Genomic DNA, 19,606 nt, shown 5'->3' with positions numbered 1-19,606 from the left:
AGTCCTTGCAAAGAGATCTCCAGCATTTTTTAATTGTAATGCTTTGAGTCCTTTAAGATATATTCACTATCTTTTCCTTTGTTGACAAGCTAACAGTAGTACTTTTTAGCTATGCTTGATATGCCACTGTTGGTATTCCCTATGGGTATTAGTGCTTTCAAATGTGCTTCCATAGGTGGAGTCAGGTGTAGACTCATGCAGCTGTATTAATAGGTGTGCAGTGTTGCAGTGCATCCGCCTATTGGAGCATAAGCCTTGATGCTAACTTCTGGAAGCTTAAATTGTTTTGCTGCCAAGACCCCATTTGTGGGGTTTTTTTGTTTGTTTTTGTTTTCCTCCTTCCCCATCTTAAAACCTGACCATGGCCTTTTTGAGTCTTCTTTTTGTTTACTGTTTTGCTGCTTTGGGTACACACTGCAGCATTCCATCTTGACATTATGACAGTGGCTTACAGTCTACATCTCCTGACTTGCCTGCTTATAAAATGTCAACAAAGTTAATTTGTAAACTAAATTTGTTTATGCCTTCAAAAGGCAACTGAGATTCTAGTAGTTCTAGTAATCCCTACTTACAGAACTGAGAAAATATAATTTGGGGACCTAGGGACACAAAAAAGCAAAATCTAAGATAACTTTTTCTGAAGTGAATATGTACTATACAGAAATGCATTCATAATTGGTAAGAGCAAAATAGCCAATCTGAATTGTGTCCTACACATGGTAGAATTTCAGTCTTTTTGATGCTTGGATCTTTTAAATTTTGATTTAGAAATAAGAAGTGCTCAGCCAGAGGTTGTCCCAGAAGTGGTTTGCTTATTTTCCCTTGTTTTTATTATGAAAAAATACAATACCATATCAGTTTTTCCACCAAACATCAACCATCAGTATGGAATCAAATACTTTCATCCCTGTTGTCCAGTGTCTGCTTTCTTCCTTTGTAAGACCAGCAAGTAGAAGCAATTTGGTCATTTAGCAATAAAATTCTCTGGATTGCTCATCACACTTGGTAGTATAGCTTCACAACTACAGGATTTTAAAGTTACTGGGTTGGTTGGTTTTTTTGTGTGGAACAACTCTTTGTTAGCCAGATTGTGAAATATCTTCCTTCCACTGATGAAATTCTTTCTGTTTTGGAAAGTATTCTCACTAAACATTTCTGGGAGGATATTGAAACTAGCATTTTTTTATGCCTTACTTCTTGAAAGAAAATATTTCCAGTAATTTCCAGTTTGGAGTCTAAGCAAATTATCTGTAAAGTTGTAAAATATGTATGTTTGCGCAGTAGACTATCCCCTCAGCAGTTTGAGAGAGGACTTGAAGCTTAACAAACTTGTCATGCATAGACTGCAGCTTGTAGCTGGATGCTTGAGTTGAGAAATTGCAGGCTTATAGCTTTCCAGCAGGTTAGCCAGATGTGTGAAAATTCAGCAGACAGGTGTAATAGGGCTGGCAGCCATATGTTAGTTGGTAGGTCCGATCATATCAAGTTGTGTGCAATTGACCTATGGGTGCAAACTGCAGTGAAGTTTTTTGTGCATGATGTTTTGCAGGATCAAGTTATGTGTGCTGAAAATTTCTGTACCTATACTATGTAGAGTATCTTTGGGTTTTTAAAAATTTTTTTTAATATATTCTTTTATTTTAAGGGAAATACCTTGAGTTCTTTCACTTTGGTCCCTTGTGCAGAGCTTCTCTCCCAACATGAATAGCAAACTCAAAGCTGATGGTGTGATTCTTCCCAGGAATCAGCATAGTAGCTGCCCATTTTGGAAGGGAAACTTTCCAATTCAAATGGATGCTTAGTTGTCATCTTATTGGACACAGAAGTTTAGAAAGGTGAAACTTAATAGCACACCTTTGAAAATTGCTTTTCCTGGTGGCCTCAGTACTCTGATGTTGATTGAGCCTGCACTATTCAGTGCACTGTTAAGCAGGCAAGCAGTTTTCATGATCTCTGCAGAGAAAATGACTGAAAGAAAAAAGGAAGTGCATAAAAGTTAATGTCATAGTTGATAGCGTGTTATCTGCAGCTCTGGAGTCGCAAAGTATTCAAAGGCAATGACTCAGCCTCCAAAATAAATAAAGGAAAGCCATTCTGAACTTGGGGATTGGTGGTGAAACAGGACGCTTTAGAAAAAGCTTAGTGTTTTCTCACATATGCATTGGCAAGACATTCAGAAGTACAGGCTCCAGCTTTTGCGAGACAAGGCAGTGGCGTTGAACAGGTAATGAATTTACTGCTGACTCCATGCTGGACATCCAAATTGACACCTCCTGGTGTTAGCAGCTTTAACACAGTCTCTGCCAGTGCTGAAGCTGCCCTTAGCACCAAAACAGGTCTCAGCACTACCATACTTTGGGCACCATAATGTTGCAGCCAGAACAGCCGTTGAATTCCACTCTTCATGGAGGCCATGATGATTTACACTGAGGGCATGCTTCCTAGCCTGACTAAAGTCAAGGTCTGCTTTCCCCATTTCTAACACCACCAGTTGTTCTGTCAGAGAAGGAAATTTGATTTTATTGAAGTAGAATTAATGTGATCTGTTCTTAAGAAGCAGAGCCAATGTTATGTTCTTGGCTTGTCTGATCCTAAAAAGTGAACATTCGTGGTGATAGAGATTATTTCTGAGTGGACTGTAAATCCCTGGACCATTTCTTTTTCCCTTTTCAAAAGACACGTACTAGACTTTCTTCAGTCCTTCCAGGTTCAGAAAATACTTTGTCTTGTTTCTTAGCAGTGTTGAGGGAATATCATCAAGTCCTCTCAACTGTAGTACAGCTGTCTTACTATAAGTATTCTTTAACCTGTTGTTTCCTATTACTGTGTGTATTGCTGTTGTTGCATTTAAATAATAATGCTGTCTTTTCCTGTTTTGTGAAGGTGGGAAAAAAGTAGGCATTAAGACTTCATACTTGACATTCTTTCCTTTATGCTCTTTTTCCATTTAATAGTAGAATTCTAGCTCTTTGGTGGTATAAAATGTGTTCTTGCTGCCTTATTAACGTCCTTGCTAATTGAAACTCATTTTGGACTTCAGTCTTTCTGATTTTGTCACTACATGCTTCTGGTGTTCCTAAATACTGTTATGTCTTTGTTTTCTTTTTTGTTGTTGCACCTTTTTCTTCTATCACTGAGGTATTTGTGACGCAGCCAAAATAACCTCATATTATTTCCTATCTTTCTTCCATGTGATATTTGCCATTGAGTTGTTTGGTGGGGTTTTTTTTAAATATAGTCTGAATCACTTAAGATGTCTTGCACTCTTTTCTTCAGGTTATTTATTTATTCAAGAAATTCTTTCCACCAATTCCCTGAATTTGTTTGACAAATTCAAACAGGCTAACAGTTGTCTGTTAACCTTATTCTGATGCTTTCAGGACTTCCTCTCTAGAATGGAATGCTATCATTTCATAATCATTCACACAAATTACTTTCCACCATTACTTTTTAGATAGATACTCAGGGAAATAATCCTATATGATTCCCATAAGATTGATGACGTGAACACATTCTTGCTTGTCTCTTCCTCCTTTTTTCTCCCTCTCCCTTTTGAGACTGACTCCGTTTCATGATTCTTTTGTGGCTCCTGGCAGTTTACTGTTTTATTCTTTTGTGATAATGACCATTATTTCAGCTTGCCATTGAGATAATCTGCCAGCCAGGAGTGTTAATAAGAGTCAGTCTTTGTCTATCTGGTTCTAAAAGGAAACTTTGTGATGAAATTCAGGAAGTAGTTTTCTAATATATTGCTGAGATGCAATTTCATCTAAACCAGTCAGTAAACTTAGAAGTGTTCTTTCTGAAACTTTGTGCTTCTTAGTAGAGGAGAATCTGTGTTTTAGAAATCTCTACAGCTGTATGCTGCTATCTGAACCCAAATTCTTCAGCTCTTTCCTATTTATTTGTTACTGCATGGGTATGCTGAAAAGCCAGGCATGATCAACTCAGAAGCTTTCCAAATAGATGACTGTGGATTTCCACCTGTTACCAGTTGGCTGCCATGTAAGTCTGTAGGTACACTGACCTCAAGCTGCTTCAGTAATATGCCAGTTTTTGATACTTAAAAAGAACTCTTTAGAGCATCTAACCAACTACCAAATAAGAACATGTTTTTGACATGTCAGCTGGAGCAGGCAGTGAGTGGGAAAGAACAATACAGTCTTTATTTGACTAATTATCTGTGCCTTCTCATGCTGTTGCACAAGTATGCTGCTTGCTAGTCGCCTACAGTGGGATTAGCCATGATATGCTCTAAAAGAAGAAAAAACCCCAATTATTTGCCCAACATTAACTATGACTCTTAAAAAGGAGATAGGCAGTGACTCCTACAGCCCTGCCTGTATTCCCATCCAGAGTCCTTGTCTTCCAGTTCTTCACATTGTGACAACTTAGATATTAGTTTCCTGCTGTCTCACTGTACAGCTTTGAAGAGGGGAGTTGAGGTTTCAGTGGCAGTGATTCCTGGTAGTCCTTATTGTTGTGGAACCACCATGTTTAATAAAGGTATTAAACCTATACTTTCTGAGAAGAGCTAGGAAAACTGGCAAAAACATGGATCCTTCTAGTAGCCAGATATTCAGAAATACTGTTTTCCTCATATGAATGAAATAAAGTAATATCCTACTTGCCTTGTGTAGTAAGTGGAGCTGATTCACATTGCAGCTTCCAGTTGGCACTGATTTGAGATTAATCTAATTCATTCTTGGGGAACTGGCTGTATACATTCATGCTTCCTCCTTTTTCTCTGCCTTTTCCTGATACTGCTGAAAACAGAGAATACTTTCTCCTGAAAGGATAGTTCCATGCTGTTAGCTCTCCTTACTGCTGGGGCAGGATGCATTTCATTAAACTCTTTAACCATAATAAATTACATAGTAGGGAAAAATAGCTTGTAAAAATTTGTTAATATCCCATTTGAAAGAAGCAGGGAAGACCAAAGTTATCACCTTTATTACCAGGAAGAGGTGGACCCTCCTGTATTTATAAAGGTGTTGAATTTTCTCAACTTTCTTTTTAAAACGTGTTTTGTTGTTTAACATTTTTAGCTAACATTGTCCTGGTTTCGGCTGGGACAGAGTTAACTCTCTTCTTAGTAGCTGGTACAGTGCTGTGTTTTGGATTTAGTGTGAGAATGATGTTGATAACACGCTGATGTTTGAGTTGTTGCTAAGTAGCGCTTATCTTAAGCCAAGGACTTTTCAGTCTCCCATGCTCTGCCAGCAAGCAGGTGTGCAAGAAGCTGGGAGGGAGCACAGCCAGGGCAGCTGACCTGAACTAGCCAAAGGGGTATTCCATACCATGGAACATCATGCCCAGTATATAAACAGGGGGGAGTTGGCCGGGAGAGGTGGATCGTGGCTCTGGCATCGGTCAGCAGGTGGTGAGCAATTGCATTGTGCATCACTGTTTTTTTCCTTCCCCTCCTCCCTTCCTTTTTTTGTTATATTCCTTTTCATTGCTATTATTATTATTATATTTCATTATTATTATTTTAGTAGTATATTTTACTTTAGTTATTAAACTGTTCTTATCTCAACCCACGAGTTTTACTTTTTTTCCTTTCCTCCTCCTCACCCCACTGGGAGGAGGGAGGGGGAAGCGGCTGCGTGGTGCTTAGTTGCTGACTGGGGTTAAACCACGACAGACATTTAACAAATTTTATAGGTAACATTTAACAAATTTTATAGTTATGATGAATTGAATAGTTTATATGGTTAACTGGAACATGGATAAAGGAAGAATGATAAAGGAACTACTTAAACGTTACCTTAAAAATACATTTGTTCTCATAAAATGACAAGTCTGAGATTCTAGCCACAAGGAAGAATTAAAGGCATTTTGTGGCTGCTCTGGCATTTGTCTGACCCTCAACAGGCTGATTCTGCTCACTAATCAAGCAGAAAAGTCTTTACTTTTTTTGTTGGGTTAGTTTTCTAACCACTTTAGCTGGGGATGGGAGAAGAAATGAGGGAGTAGTGGGAAGAGGAGGCTTGCTCCTCAGTGTCAGTGAGTGGTTGGATTAACTCAGCCTTCTTTCCTGACCTTACAGGAAGGAATAGGCCTATTTCAGTGTAAATAGCATGTCCTCACAGAGGAAAAGCATAAAGGGCAAAGGCCACATCAGCAGCAGACCGACTTAGTGTTGGACAGCCTTGAGAATTATGAGATAAAGGCATTTTATTATGTATGCATGGTCTCAGCAAGTCACCTGAACACCCAAAGACCTTGACTTGCTTCCTCTGGTACAGCAAAGTAATCCTTGATGACAAAAGATTTCCAACAGTAATAATTTGGCTAGTCTAGAATAAGCCTCAGCTTCCTGCGCCTTTGGGCCCGAGAGAGAAGGAAGAGGACAGTCTTTCAGCCAGTACAGAGACTAAAGAACTATTTGTAATGTGACTTCAGGGATGATATATCTAAATGATTCAGCTTTCTAGACTGGTGACATTAGATTGGGGAAGGTAAGAAGGTGGGAGAGGAAGCTGCAGAAATACATAATCTGTTAAGCAGAGGTAGTGGCAACTGAATAAACTGAAAGAACAGGACAGTTGAAAGCTACATAAGAATCACTCTGAAAATGCAAAGTCAACTAGAATTAATTTTGGCACATGTTTCACTTTTCATTTGCATCTATCATTTGCAAATGAAATTAAAGGTAGCCCTATTTCTGACAATTGCAACTGTTGATGCACTTGATGTTTAACAATTTTCACATAGCTATATTGTAGGAATAATGATGTAGCTGTAATGGCCTAAGAGAACAAGGTTTGTAGGAAGATATACTATATTTTGTTACACCAGCAAATATAGCTGGAAAAAGCAGACAAACTTCCAGGCATATAAGCCTTACTTCTCTTTTAATCATGGACTAGGAAGTCTGTGAAATTCTACTGGTAAACTTTTTGAGGAATATATGTGCACAACATAGTTGTGAAACCTTAGAGGTCATCAAGAAAATCAACCTTTCGATGAAGCATTTAGAATTTGGGAATCAATGAAAATTATCCCATTCAGAATGCAGTATACAGAAAGAATGTTTTAATATTGCAGTATTTTGGATCTGTAGTAATTTCTACAAGCTGAGACCTGAGACAAAAATTAATTTGAAACTTGGTCAGAATCAAATGAAAATAACATGTGGAGCAATGTGCATTGTGACATTTTAGCACAAACCAAGACATCCTTAGCAGATGAGAATATTTAAAAACATGGTCAATTAAATGCTTGTGGGAGAGACCACAGACACCACCACAGCATATATCTCTGATTTTTTCAAATGATCAATGGACACCAGATACTTATTTGATTTTTAGTTGAATACTGGAGCACAAGTTAATGTGTTGCTGGAAATGGTTATGCTAGCATTTAATCTCCCCCTACCTGTGGATTTCAATTAGTAAACGTATGTGAAATTATCCCCACAAAAAGAATTTGTGAGTTTAAGTGTATGGGTAAACTGAAAAAAAAAAATTATTTCTAATAGCATCAAAGTAAAAGGGCACTTACTAGGTTACAACTGTTTTTAGCACTTGAAGCAGTATATACAAATGAAGAGAGTATATACAATCAAGGGGAGACCAAAATTAATGAGACATAGTTTCAGGATGTCTTCCAAGCAATCAGGTAGAATAGAGAATAGACGTGAAAGTACCTCCCCAGAATCATGCTACTAGAAAGCTTTTCCTCTCTGTAAAACCAGAATAAATGAAGAGGAGGATCAGCTAATTCCTTTTGTACTGTAAACCTAATAGAAGGTACTGAGTCCATTGGTTATTATAACACTAGGTATAAGCCCCAAATAGTTAAATATGTACAGGGAGAACATTTTTTTGCTATCTACAAAGAGAGGAAGAAATAAGTGGTTATGGATAATGTCAAATACGTATATTTTTATGCTGCCTGTGTTTGTAGGGTTGTGATAGGAGCTCTCCAAAAAAGCAGTGCACATATTCGAACAAACATTTAGTATCACTTTTGGGACATACTGTTTCCTCATACTAATGTTTGTTTTTTGTTTAATACCCAAGTGTTTCTCAGAAAACCAGTCACATTGTTGATAGGATAGAGTACTAACATTAACATAGATGATGTTTTGAGCTGGAAAAAAAACCAGTAGACTGGTATGATTAGAGGCTCTTGAAAAGAGCAGTCTGCTGGCCTCAAGCTAAGCAAACAAAAATGTAAATTATGTATCGATGAAACAGCATGCCTGGGAGAGCTAATGCACGAAGGTGTGTGTACAGAAAAATAACTGTAAAGTTGAGGCCATCATTAATGTACCTGCCTAAGCAAATGAAAAAGCATAAGCAAATTCTTGGGTATAGCTTGAGTTTGATGCTGCATCTAAACAAATTGATCTTCCCACAATACAAAGAAGCTGAGTAGAGATAGGCACAGGTGACTCTACTATGTTGACTTTGTGCAGCATAGCACTTCTACATCCAGCACAGCCCTTATTATTTCTTATTCCAGTCCTCTGTTATCATGGATAATTGAGAGCTGACTGAATCACCTTAATCTCAGGTACTAGGAAAATGATTAAAATTTGGACCAGATGATCTTTCGAGGTCCCTTCCAACCTGGGCTATTCTATGATTCTATGATTGCCAGTATGATAAAATAGGGAAGAAAGGATGGTTTGGCCATGGCATACATGACTGTTGAAAATATGAAACTTTCCAAAAAGTTGTTTACCCTTGTTAGTTGAAACTGACCAACACCAGCTTGCTGTCAAGAGCTTAAGAGCAGTTTTAAATCTACTGAGGTGATGGGTTTGAGAAAGTTTGTTTGAGAAACTTCAAACTTGAAATGTTTTTTAGCTGTTGTATTATATTTTAAATATGGGCTCAATGCTACTGTCTCTTACTTTAGAGAATGAGATTTATATTTTAGATATTAAATCGGTGAGATTCCTAGGAATCTCAGGATTTGAAATGGAGTCTATATAACTTTTTTTAAACAAAAGAAAAAAATACTGCTTCTCTGTATGGGTCAGAGTAGTGATTTTGGAATATTGGAAGTCTCCTTAAACACAGAAAGGAACATTTAGGATCTTTGCTATGGAACTACTTTTAAATGTTGCTCAGATGCTTCACTCTTCTTCACACAAACTAAAAATTATCTATGGATATTGATTTATTAGTTTTCATTGTGATTTTTAAATTATTATTTAATATTAAATGTTTTATGGGTAGTATGTTGTATGCAGAACTTTCCATACACAATTAGTTTAAAAAATGAAGTCTATTAACAATCCAAAAATGCTAGATTTATTTCTGCAATACTCAGATCTGGAACATTACAACTATATATATAATTTTTTCTATATCCAGCATCAGATGTTAACAGCATAATGGCTATTGCTGGCAAAGGAGGTGCTAACATCTGATATATTTCTGTGATTGCACTAATTCTCTGTCATAGACTTTGTGAAAGAGTATACTACTTGGAATGTGCTTTTACACACTGCCAAATTTGGGGAGTGTGAGGCTTTCACTCTACCACATTGATTTTATTACTTTCTGGATAATGGTTATACACAACTATACCTTCAGTTAAAATATATTTTTTTTTTAGGTATGTGTATTAGGTGTATGTGGTAAGGTTTTGGGGGAGGTGGTGGTGCTGCAGAGGTGGCCCCTGTGGGAGAAGGTCAGGGGCTGCTCTGTGCTGGACACAGCTGGTTCCATCTGGTTCTGCACCAGATCCACTGCTGGCCACAGCTGAGCCCATCAACTAAGTCAGTGGTGCCTCTGTAAAAACATATTTAAGAAAGAGCAGAAAATGCCGGACAGGCAGAGGAGGAGGGAACAAAAAGAGTGAGAAATAACAGAAGGAGCACCAAGGTTGGAGGAGGAGGAGGTGTTCCATGGCAGAGTAGATATTCCCTGCAGCCCTTGGAGGACCCATGCCGGAGTAGAGATAAACTGTAAGAATGGAGTGGCAGAGAGAAACTGCTATGTACTGACTGTAAACCCCTGCTTTGCACTGCTTGTGGCCTCGCTGAAGGGACTGAGTGTAACCTGCGATGATTATAAGAGGGGGGAGGAGAGGAGTCTGGAGTGAAGCCTGGGAAAGGGAGTAGGAAAGGTGCTTTAATGTTTGTCTTTTTGTTTCTCACTGCCACTATGTGTTTAATTTATTTGTCTTGAAGGGGGGGAATCCTGGCCTATGGCCTGTCTTTATAAAAAATTACTACAGACTTCACATAAATTGATTAGCATAGGATGTCATAGGATGTCAACAAGTATGTAAATATGAAAATTTAACATATGTTTACTTGCTACTTTTACAAAATTTTTCACATCATTTTATTGTGTAAAGACTCTCTTTGAAAATGCCAAGTCCTTTGGTGTTGAAGAATATCTCACTATTATTTTCTTAGTCTTCTGCTCAGATGTGAAATAGTTTATACCTCTGTTAGTTGCAGACTGGACCCTCTTTTCAGGGAAGTTTGCTGCCTCCCTGGGGCCCGAATTAGGGATGTCACCACAAGACTGAAGAGCTTAGTACAACCTTCAGACTACTATCCATTCCTGCTCTTTCATGTGGGTACTAATGATGTCGCAACAAAAAGTCTGAGGTCAATCAAAAGAGACTTCAGAGCCCTGGGAAGAATGCTAAAAAATTCAGGAGCACAGGTAGTGTTTTCCTCAATCCTCCCAGTAATGGGGGGAGGCTTTGGAAGAAACAGGCGAGCCCAGGATATCAATATCCAGGACTGGCGCCTCTGCCAAAACTTTGGGTTTTTAAACCATACAAGAGCCTTCGAGAGACAAGGTATGCTGGGGCCTGACAGGATCCATCTGTCCTGATGGGGAAAACGCATCTTTGGGCATAAGCTGATGGGACTGATTGAGAGGACTTTAAACTAGAATCAATGGGGGAAGGGGATACCAACAGGATTGCAGTAGGTAAGCCAAGGGTTGGCATGGCATCTCCTGAGGGTGGCAAAAAAGCATTTACACTGCTCCTGGGAGCACGGAGGGCTCAGGAGCATATCTGAAATGCTTGTACACCAATGTACGCAGTATGAGAAACAAACAGGATGAACTGGAAGGGTTGGTCAGCTCCCAGAGCTACGACATCATTGGCATTAGTGAGACTTGGTGGAATGAGTCCCACGATTGGAGTGCTGGGATGGAGGGCTACAGGCTGTTCAGGAGGGATAGGCAGGGCAGGTGAGGTGGAGGTGTCGCACTATATGTAAGGGAGAGGTTTGATTGTACAGCCCTTACAGTTAGTGATGATGTGGTTGAGAGCCTCTGGGTGAGGATTAGGGGGAAGGAAAGCAAAGGAGATGTTGTAGTGGGTGTCTACTACCGATTGCCCAGCCAGGATGTAAGCACTGATGAGTTATTCTGTAGGCAATTAGGAGAAATTTCAGGATCGGTAGCCCTTGTCCTTATGGGAGATTTCAACTTCCCAGACATCAACTGGGAATATCGTACTGCTGTGACAAGCAAGTCTGGGAAATTCTTGAAGTTTGTAGGAGATAGATAACTTCTTGTCACAGGGACTCAGTGAGCCAACTAGGGAAGGTGCCCTCCTAGACTTGCTATTTGTGAAAAGAGAAGGACTCGTGGGGGATGTGTTGGTAGGTGGCTGTCTTGGCCACAGTGGTCATGAAATGGTTGAGTTCAAAATTTTCAGTGTAATGAGAAAAAAGGACAGCAGAGTTGCTGCCCTGGACTTCAGGAGAGCAAACTCTAAGCTATTCAGGGAGCTATTTAGCAGAGTCCCCTGGGAATCTGCTTTTGAGGGCTTAGGAGTCCACGAGTGCTGGTCAGTCTTTAAGAACCACCTTTTAGAAGCACAGGAGCAGGCGATTCCACTGTGTCATCAGTCAAGCAAGTGGGGCAGAAGACCAGCTTGGCTGACCAGGGAACTCCTTGTGGAGCTCAAGAGGAAAAAGAAATTGTACAATCTCTGGAAGCAAGGTCAGGCTTTGCAGGAAGATTACAGAGCTGTGGTTCATATATGCAGGGAGAAGACACGAAAGGCCAAAGCTCAACTAGAGTTGAAACTGGCCAGTGTTCTGTCAGACAACAAAGAAGGCTTTTTTAGGTATGTTAACAGCAAGAGGAGGTCTAAAGAAAACATTGAACCGATACTTGATGAAGATGGTCATCTGACTAATAGGGATGAAGGAAAAGCAGAGGCATTCAATGCTTTTTTTGCCTCAGTCTTTAATAATACTGATAGACCTTGGGCTGCCTGGTCCCTTGAGTCAGAGGACCACGAGTGTGGGAGCAGTGACTTTCCATTTGTGGACATTGAAATTGTAAGGGACCAGCTGAAATGTGGCCGATGCCCCAAGCTTGTCAGTGTTTAAGAGGCATTTGTACAATGCCTTTAATAACATGCTTTAGCTTTTGGTCAGCCCTGAATTGGTCAGGCAGTTGGACTAGATGATCGTTGTAGGTCCCTTCCAACTGAAAATATTCTATTCTATTCTATTCTAATTTTACATACTCGAACTGTGGCCATTTTTATTTTGTTCTAGTCTTTCTTATGTCATAGTTAAAGTCAGTATATCCATTAATCCTACTTGTTACACTGTGTTGAATCTTTTTTGATTTCTTTGCTATCTTTCCTCAGAGAATCAGTTTTCATCAATCTTTTTGCTGTGACTAATGCAGTAAAACATTAGTATCTTTTTTTTTATCTCTATGGCAAATGCATTTATTTCTGAATTGAACTATAATGTTGTTAACTTCTGTAAAGACTTCCTGACAGAATAATAACTAGAATGGGCAAACAATTTAGATTTAAAATGAACCAATCAGATTAGTTTATACTTTGCCTTCTGTCTCGCATCTGTTTGTGGAAGGTAGTCCTGGCTTTCCTGTCAGAGGAGTTATGCAGTTCCTTTGCTATTGTGGTCCCACTCTTAATTTATCACAGTTGAATCATCTTGGAAGCCTAAAATGTGACATATTTTATCTTTTCCTGAAATCTGTCTCCTCCCACCCTCTGCTTAAAAAAACAAAGTTGTTTCACCATTTCATTTCATAGTTAGTATATTTAGACCAGGATGTAATAATGTATGTCAAAGTGTAGGAGACTTTATAATTTTAATTACAGTTTAATTAGCACATTCCATATGCTTATATCACACCTCTAGGGTTGTCTTTTTTGTTGTGTTAAAAAAATCTCAGTTTTTTTTTAGATGCTGACCAACTAAGATGCATGCAGGGTAGTGATATTCAGTTATACTGGAACATTGCTGGCATGTGCTGTGTTTTGCAGATAGAATCTGGGAGTCCTTAGATGATACTTACAAATCTTTTATGATATTAAAGTATTGTGCTGTCGATTTGGGTATCATGGTGCAGTATTCACTAAAGCTTTTAATAGATGGCAGACTTATGAAGGTGGTGTATCTGCAATAAATGCCTGGTTCTGGTGCTTTTTTGCTTTCCTTTGTGGGATAGAAAGGATATGATCACACAAATCCTTTTATCTGGACTGCAGGCTTCATGTTTTGATAAGAACAAAAAAAATGTGCATCTTGGAAGACAAATGAAATATTTTAAAGTGTTACTAGGTATATAAGTCATCTTGGTTATTATATAAAGTTCTTCCTCTGTCTTTTACATCTTTCTGATCTTAGATTTTGTCTATAACCATTTATTGCTTAAAAATTGAATCATAGTTCAACTGGAAAGTATTAAGTCAACAAGATTTGACTTTTCTTTTTTTTTGAAAGATCCAGTTGTGCTTTTGAGATGAGAGGCTAGAATAAGTGATCCTCTCTCTCTTCACAGTACTTAGAAAAAGCATATCACTGTATTGTCTCTGAGCTGTTAGGCATTTGAGCAATAAATGGTACCATGCTCCATTAGAATAACTTAAGTGCTTTCTCCTTATCACACTGTATTTATTCATATGGCTTAATACAAACTAATAGACAACTGTTTTGTAAAATACTAGAATTACAATTTCTAAGCATTATTATTAAATCATTATTTTAAACAGATGAAAATCTCAGTGAATGAGATTTCATTTTGAAAGACTTGAAAAATGCAGACAGACAGGAATGTCTCTAGAGAATCAGTTGCAGAATAGGAAGTGCTACATGTTTAGTTTTCTAACTCAGATCTAGTCTATGTTAATAGAAATTGTTGTTTATTACTGCTCACCTGTTCTTGGTTTTTTTAAAAGGCATTCTCAGCCCAAGTTCTAGTGGATAGCCATTCAGGGTATGAGTCCACTTTTTGCAATGAGATCCTTGTGCCAGCTCTATTGATTTACTTGGAGATGTGCCTGCCTGCTGAAGATCACTTTTTTGTGAAGCTCCTTCTGGAACTGTGACAATAATTTGTAGCTGTGTTGTCATCAGAACTCAAAGATGCATGTCTGAATAAATCTAAAAATATGTTTAGGCTCTGCTTAAGAGATATGGTTGTACTACAGTAGTGTCATGGATTCTGTAATTACTTTTCCTGATGCAGCTTGAAGTTTGCATGTTCTTTCAATAAACATAGACTATTGTTCACATGTGCTCATAGCTTGACACATTCTACATGTAAAAATTTTGATTTGGAAAGATAATCAGGGTTGCTGTATGAATATATTCTATTTACAGTAAGCATGCTATAGTGGGCAAATAGGCAGCAGTAGGTCAGTTGTTAGCTAACTGGGCACCTGTCCAAATATCATTAAAATATTGACATCAAGTAATTTGGTTTTTTAATAATATTTAATTAACTACTATTTAAATACCTCTGCTCAGATTGATCTACATGTTCTAGTTTTAAAAGTTCAGTATAGATAATAGATTTGACATGCTTGGTGCATAATGGTTTCTGAAAGGAAACTGTGCAACACTGATTTCTGAAATCCTTTGTTTCTAAAAAGAGGAACAAACAAATGCACAATACTAAATATTGTCTTGTTTATTTTTCAGATTAGCACTGTACGTATATGAATATCTGCTCCATGTAGGAGCACAGAAATCAGCCCAGACATTTTTATCAGAGGTATGTTTTCCCCATCTTCTTTTTTTCTTCCATAACTTTCAAGCATGTGCAAGTGAAATAAATGTCAGTTTAAAATAAAAAGCAGTGACAACCTTGAATATCAGTTTACATTGATCAGCATAGATTTCTGATCCTTCAAAAGCCAGTTTGCTATGTCATTTTACATGCCTTAGTATAATTACTTTTTCTATGATTTGTTACCCCCTGTTCTCTGATTTGCTACTACACTGAGAGATTCCCCTATTTTCTCTAATAAATATGCATGTTAGAGAATGCATCAATGGTGCTCCTTTTTGATGATCTTCTAACTTATTGTTGATACCCCCAATTGTGAATAATGGAGCCATCCTAAATACACAGCAGTCAAGTATTTTACATCCTACTGTCATATACTTGCAGTTCTCATTCTCTTAAGCATTGTTAATCTCCATATATAGTCTTACCATGCTTCTAACCACTTCTTTTCATCTGATGAATCAATTATGACTATAACCATTTAGATCCTGTTTCTTAAACACTTTTTAACTGCTAGTAGAATTTTGACTATTACACAATAGTTAGTATTTTTCATAGTCTTTTAAAGACTATATATCTTTTGAAGATTGAAGTAAATGATATCTCTTTAGCATTTTATATTTATTCTGGAATACAAAACCACTTGTGTACCAAACATATTGAAGTCTTTTCACAATATTGTTTTTAATAAAACTTTCTTTGATGAGAATATTTAAGATAATAATAACTGAGTAGTGAGCAGAAGTGAGAAAAAAAAAGGCAGAATGTTGTACTAGGATAATTTGCTGCTTCAAATGTTACTTCTTGTATTGGGTTTACATGGCAAAGTTTTGGTAGTGGAGGGGCTGCAGGGGTGGCCTCTGTGAGAAGAGATCAGGAGCTGCCCCCATGTCAGACAGAGCCAGTTCCAGCTGGCTCCGAGACAGACCCGCCACTGGCCAAAGCTGAGCCAGTCAGCGAAGCTGGTGGTGCCGCTGTGATAAAATAAAGAAAGGAGTGAAAATGCTGTGCAGCAGCTGTGAGAGAGAGGAGCGAGAAAAAAATGTGAAACAACTCTGCAGACACCAAGGTCAGGGAAGAAGGAGGGGGGAGGTGCTCCAGGCGCTGGAGCAGAGATTCCCCTGCAGCCCTGTCATGGTTTAACCTCTGTAGGCAGCTAAGCCCCACACAGCCGCTCACTCACTCCCCCACAGAGGGGTGGGGGAGAGAATCAGAAGGGTAAAAGTGTGAAAACTCGTGGGTTGAGATAAAGACAGTTTAATAGGGAAAGCAAAAGCCATGCACGCAAGCAAAGCAAAACAAAGAATTCATTCACTACTTCCCATTGGCAGGCAGGTGTTCAGCCATCTCCAGGAAAGCAGGGCTCCATCATGCGTAACGGTTACTTGGGAAGACAAACGCCATCACTCTGAACGTCCCCCCTTCCTTCTTCTTCCCCCAGCTTTTATTGCTGAGCATGCTGTCATATGGTATGGAATATCCCTTTGGTCATTTGGGGTCAGCTGTCCCAGCTGTGTCCCCTCCCAACTTCTTGTGCACCCCCAGCCTACTCGCTGGTGGGGTGGGGTGAGGAGCAGAAAAGGCCTTGACTCTGTGTGAGCACTGCTCAGCAATAACTAAAACATCCCTGTATTATCAACACTGTTTTCAGCACAAATCCAAAACAGAGTCCCATGCAAGCTACTAAGAAGAAATTTAACTCTATCCCAGCCAAAACTGTACAAGCCCGTGGAGAAGACCATGGAAAAGCAGGTTGTCCCCCTGCAGCCCATGGAGTAGCATGCCAGAGCCTGTGGAGGACCCCATGCTGCAGCAGGTGGATATGCCATGAAGGAAGTTGCAGCCTGTGGAGTGCCCACACTGGAGCAGGCTCCTGGCAGGAATTGTGGCCCATGGAGAGGAGCCCATGCTGGAGCAGTATTTTCCTGAAGGACTGTACCCCATGGAAAAGACCCATGCTGGAGCAGTTTGTGATGGACTGTATTCTGTGGGAGGGACCCCATGCTGGAGCAGGGGAAAAGTATGAGGAGGAAGGAGTGGCAGAGACGAAGTGTTATGAACTGATGCCAACCCCCTTTCCCCATCCCCCTGCGCCACTCAGGGGGTGAGTGGAAGAGGTAGAAGAGTCTGGAACACAGGGGTGAAGTTGAGCCTGGGAAGAAGGGGGGGTGGGGGGAAGGTGGTTTTGGTTTTGTCTTTGTTTCTCACCATCCCACTCTATTTTTAACTGGCAATAAATTAAATTAATTTTCCCCAAGTCGAGTCTGTTTTGCCCATGATGGTAATTGGTAAGTGATCTCCCTGTCCTCATCTCCACCCATGAGCTTTTTCATCTTATTTTCTCCCCCTGTCCTGTTGAGGAGGGGAAGTGAGAGAGTGGCTTGTTAGGCATCTGGCAGCCAGCCAAGGTTAACTCACCACACTCCTCCAAAAGATAATAGAATTATATGCTAGTGATGATATTTTGGAGGTGGGAGAGGGAAGGAAGAGAACAGGAGGGTTGTTTTAGGTAGATATCATGGAAAATTCACATAACAGCTAGGTAAAAGGGGTAAAAATTGTGGTAGTATGAATTTATGCTTATATTAAAGTATGTTTTTGACAATTGTTTTTTCTTTTAGTAAAGCAACATAAAAATAAGAGGAAAAAGAGAAAATCATGGAGAGTACAGTCTTGGCTTTTACAAAACAGCTGTCATAAATAATACACTGTGCAGGATTCATTTTGCTCATTTTGATTTTAGGATATATTTGCAAAATGAGTAGTTGAGAGTTTAACTTCTGTGACATTTGGATTTCAGGAAAATATTCAATATAGTGTCTTGACACATTTCTCTTAAAACTAATTAAAACTTGGACTATAGAGAAAATGTCAGATCTGAACCAATGCAATCTGAGAATATATCACAGCTTTCAAATTCAGACTGAGACTAGCCAAAAGACTATGAGTACGAGGCAGAGATAATTAATAATGTATTGGATCGGTATGAGGTGTCTGTTAGGTTTCACACAGAGCTCTGAGCTTGTTTATCCCATTCATTAGCAATGCAGAGGGGCAAAGACTATGCTGGTAATGTTTGTAAATGGTTGTATGTTGGAACAAAAGGCAGTTATCACTAATACAGAGAAACCTGGAAAAAAACTGATATTTGGTCCGAAAGTCATAAAATGAGGTTCAGATTGAGAAAACCGTACACTAATACAGCTTGGAGGAAATAATCTAAGACACAAGTTAAATGGCAAGTGGTAAAAGCAGCACTTGTGGGCTGTAAACCACAAAATAATAGCTCTACCCCCCCTCTCTACCCCATGTGAGTCAGCTGTAGTTGTTAGAAAATTATTATTGGCATACAGGATGAAAATGAGAGAACAGCAGTTGAGAGAAGTCCAAAAAAAGTCTTCTAGACAAATAATTTATGATATTATGAAAGTTACAATTTTCCATCTGTCTTTGTACTTTTCTGACTCATGCCTGTTGAGAAGCAACTGCCCTATTGCAGTGAATTAATTGCGAGAATGCTTCTGTTTTAGGAGATATCTAGGTGGCATAGGAGAAAATTGATATTGTTTTGGTCGCTCCTGAAAGAGCATGGCTGTCTGGGCTCAATGCCCTCTCAGCTCTGGCAGTCCGTAGCTGCCAGAACAGTTTGGGTGGATTTTTTAAAAGATGAAATAGTTCAGAGTAGCTTTAAAACTGACTATTGGAGCATAAAAGAAGTAAGCATATATAATCTGAGCAATATAGCTGTCTGTGATATCTAAAGAGTATAAATGACAGAGATTAAGATCCCTTAAAGTTCTACCAGGGAAAGTGACTAAGAGTAATGGAACAAAATTAAGAAAAAGAAAATTTAAGTTAGATATCATGAAATCACTCTGATATTAGATAACTTAGAGATGGTTGTCTTAAGCATTTCTACATTTTTGTGATGCATTGTGTCTAGTTTAAATTTCATAGAACTGATTCACAGATCAGTAAGTTCCAGAAGCCCTCTGCTGGTCTTTCTCACTTACAAGATGCACTGTGGTTTCCATGTCTTTGTGGTCCCTGTTGAGTACAGCCTTCAAAGTTTTGTTGCCTTCATCTCTAAAATGTAGGACCTCATGTTCAACTAGCCTTTTCCTGGATCTCTGGATTGCAGAGACCTCTAGTTTATTAACTATAGCTCTAGTCTCTTGGTCTGCAAATTACTTCCTTTCTAAAGACATGGTGTGAAGTAATTGATTGAAGTAACTCAACAGCTGTTTCATCCCTAAATATGTAGTTATTGTACAATTGGCAAAATGGCAAGGAGCCAGCACAACTAGATTTCATGTAAAGCATGTCATTTTCTTATGAGGGTTAAAAAAAGGCTATTCAGATGAGGTACCCAAATTTTTGAAACAGAAGAAGCTGCTCTGCTTCAGAATCTTTCCTTTGATGTCCAAACTGCTACATTTTCCTTCAAGAGTTGATCCTTAGCCCACATATTTTAATGCTTTAGTATCCTTGGAAATTAGGTTCCAGTCTTGAAGGAATAATTTCATTAGCTTGGCTGGACCAGGAAGGTAGGCATTTCCTGGTTAATAGATCATCAGTTATGAACTTAATTGGTACAGTTGACA

The 19,606-nt window shown here is 38.9% G+C and overlaps 1 protein-coding gene across 22 annotated transcripts in view; it reads left to right on the top strand.

Moving 5' to 3' along the window:
- Positions 1-19,606, top strand: part of LOC127028488 (single-stranded DNA-binding protein 2-like) — a 214,564-nt gene that overhangs the window by 44,798 nt on the left and 150,160 nt on the right. For all 22 annotated transcript variants that reach the window (XM_050914253.1, XM_050914249.1, XM_050914250.1 and 19 more), the window contains exon 2: positions 14,915-14,987. In XM_050914253.1, coding sequence (XP_050770210.1) covers positions 14,915-14,987 — 73 coding nt within the window. The remainder of the gene's footprint in view (positions 1-14,914; positions 14,988-19,606) is intronic.

Source organism: Gymnogyps californianus, unplaced genomic scaffold, assembly GCF_018139145.2.
Source record: "Gymnogyps californianus isolate 813 unplaced genomic scaffold, ASM1813914v2 HiC_scaffold_33, whole genome shotgun sequence".
Classification (NCBI taxonomy): Eukaryota; Metazoa; Chordata; class Aves; order Accipitriformes; family Cathartidae; genus Gymnogyps; species Gymnogyps californianus.
This window is presented reverse-complemented; position numbering and strand designations above follow the sequence as displayed.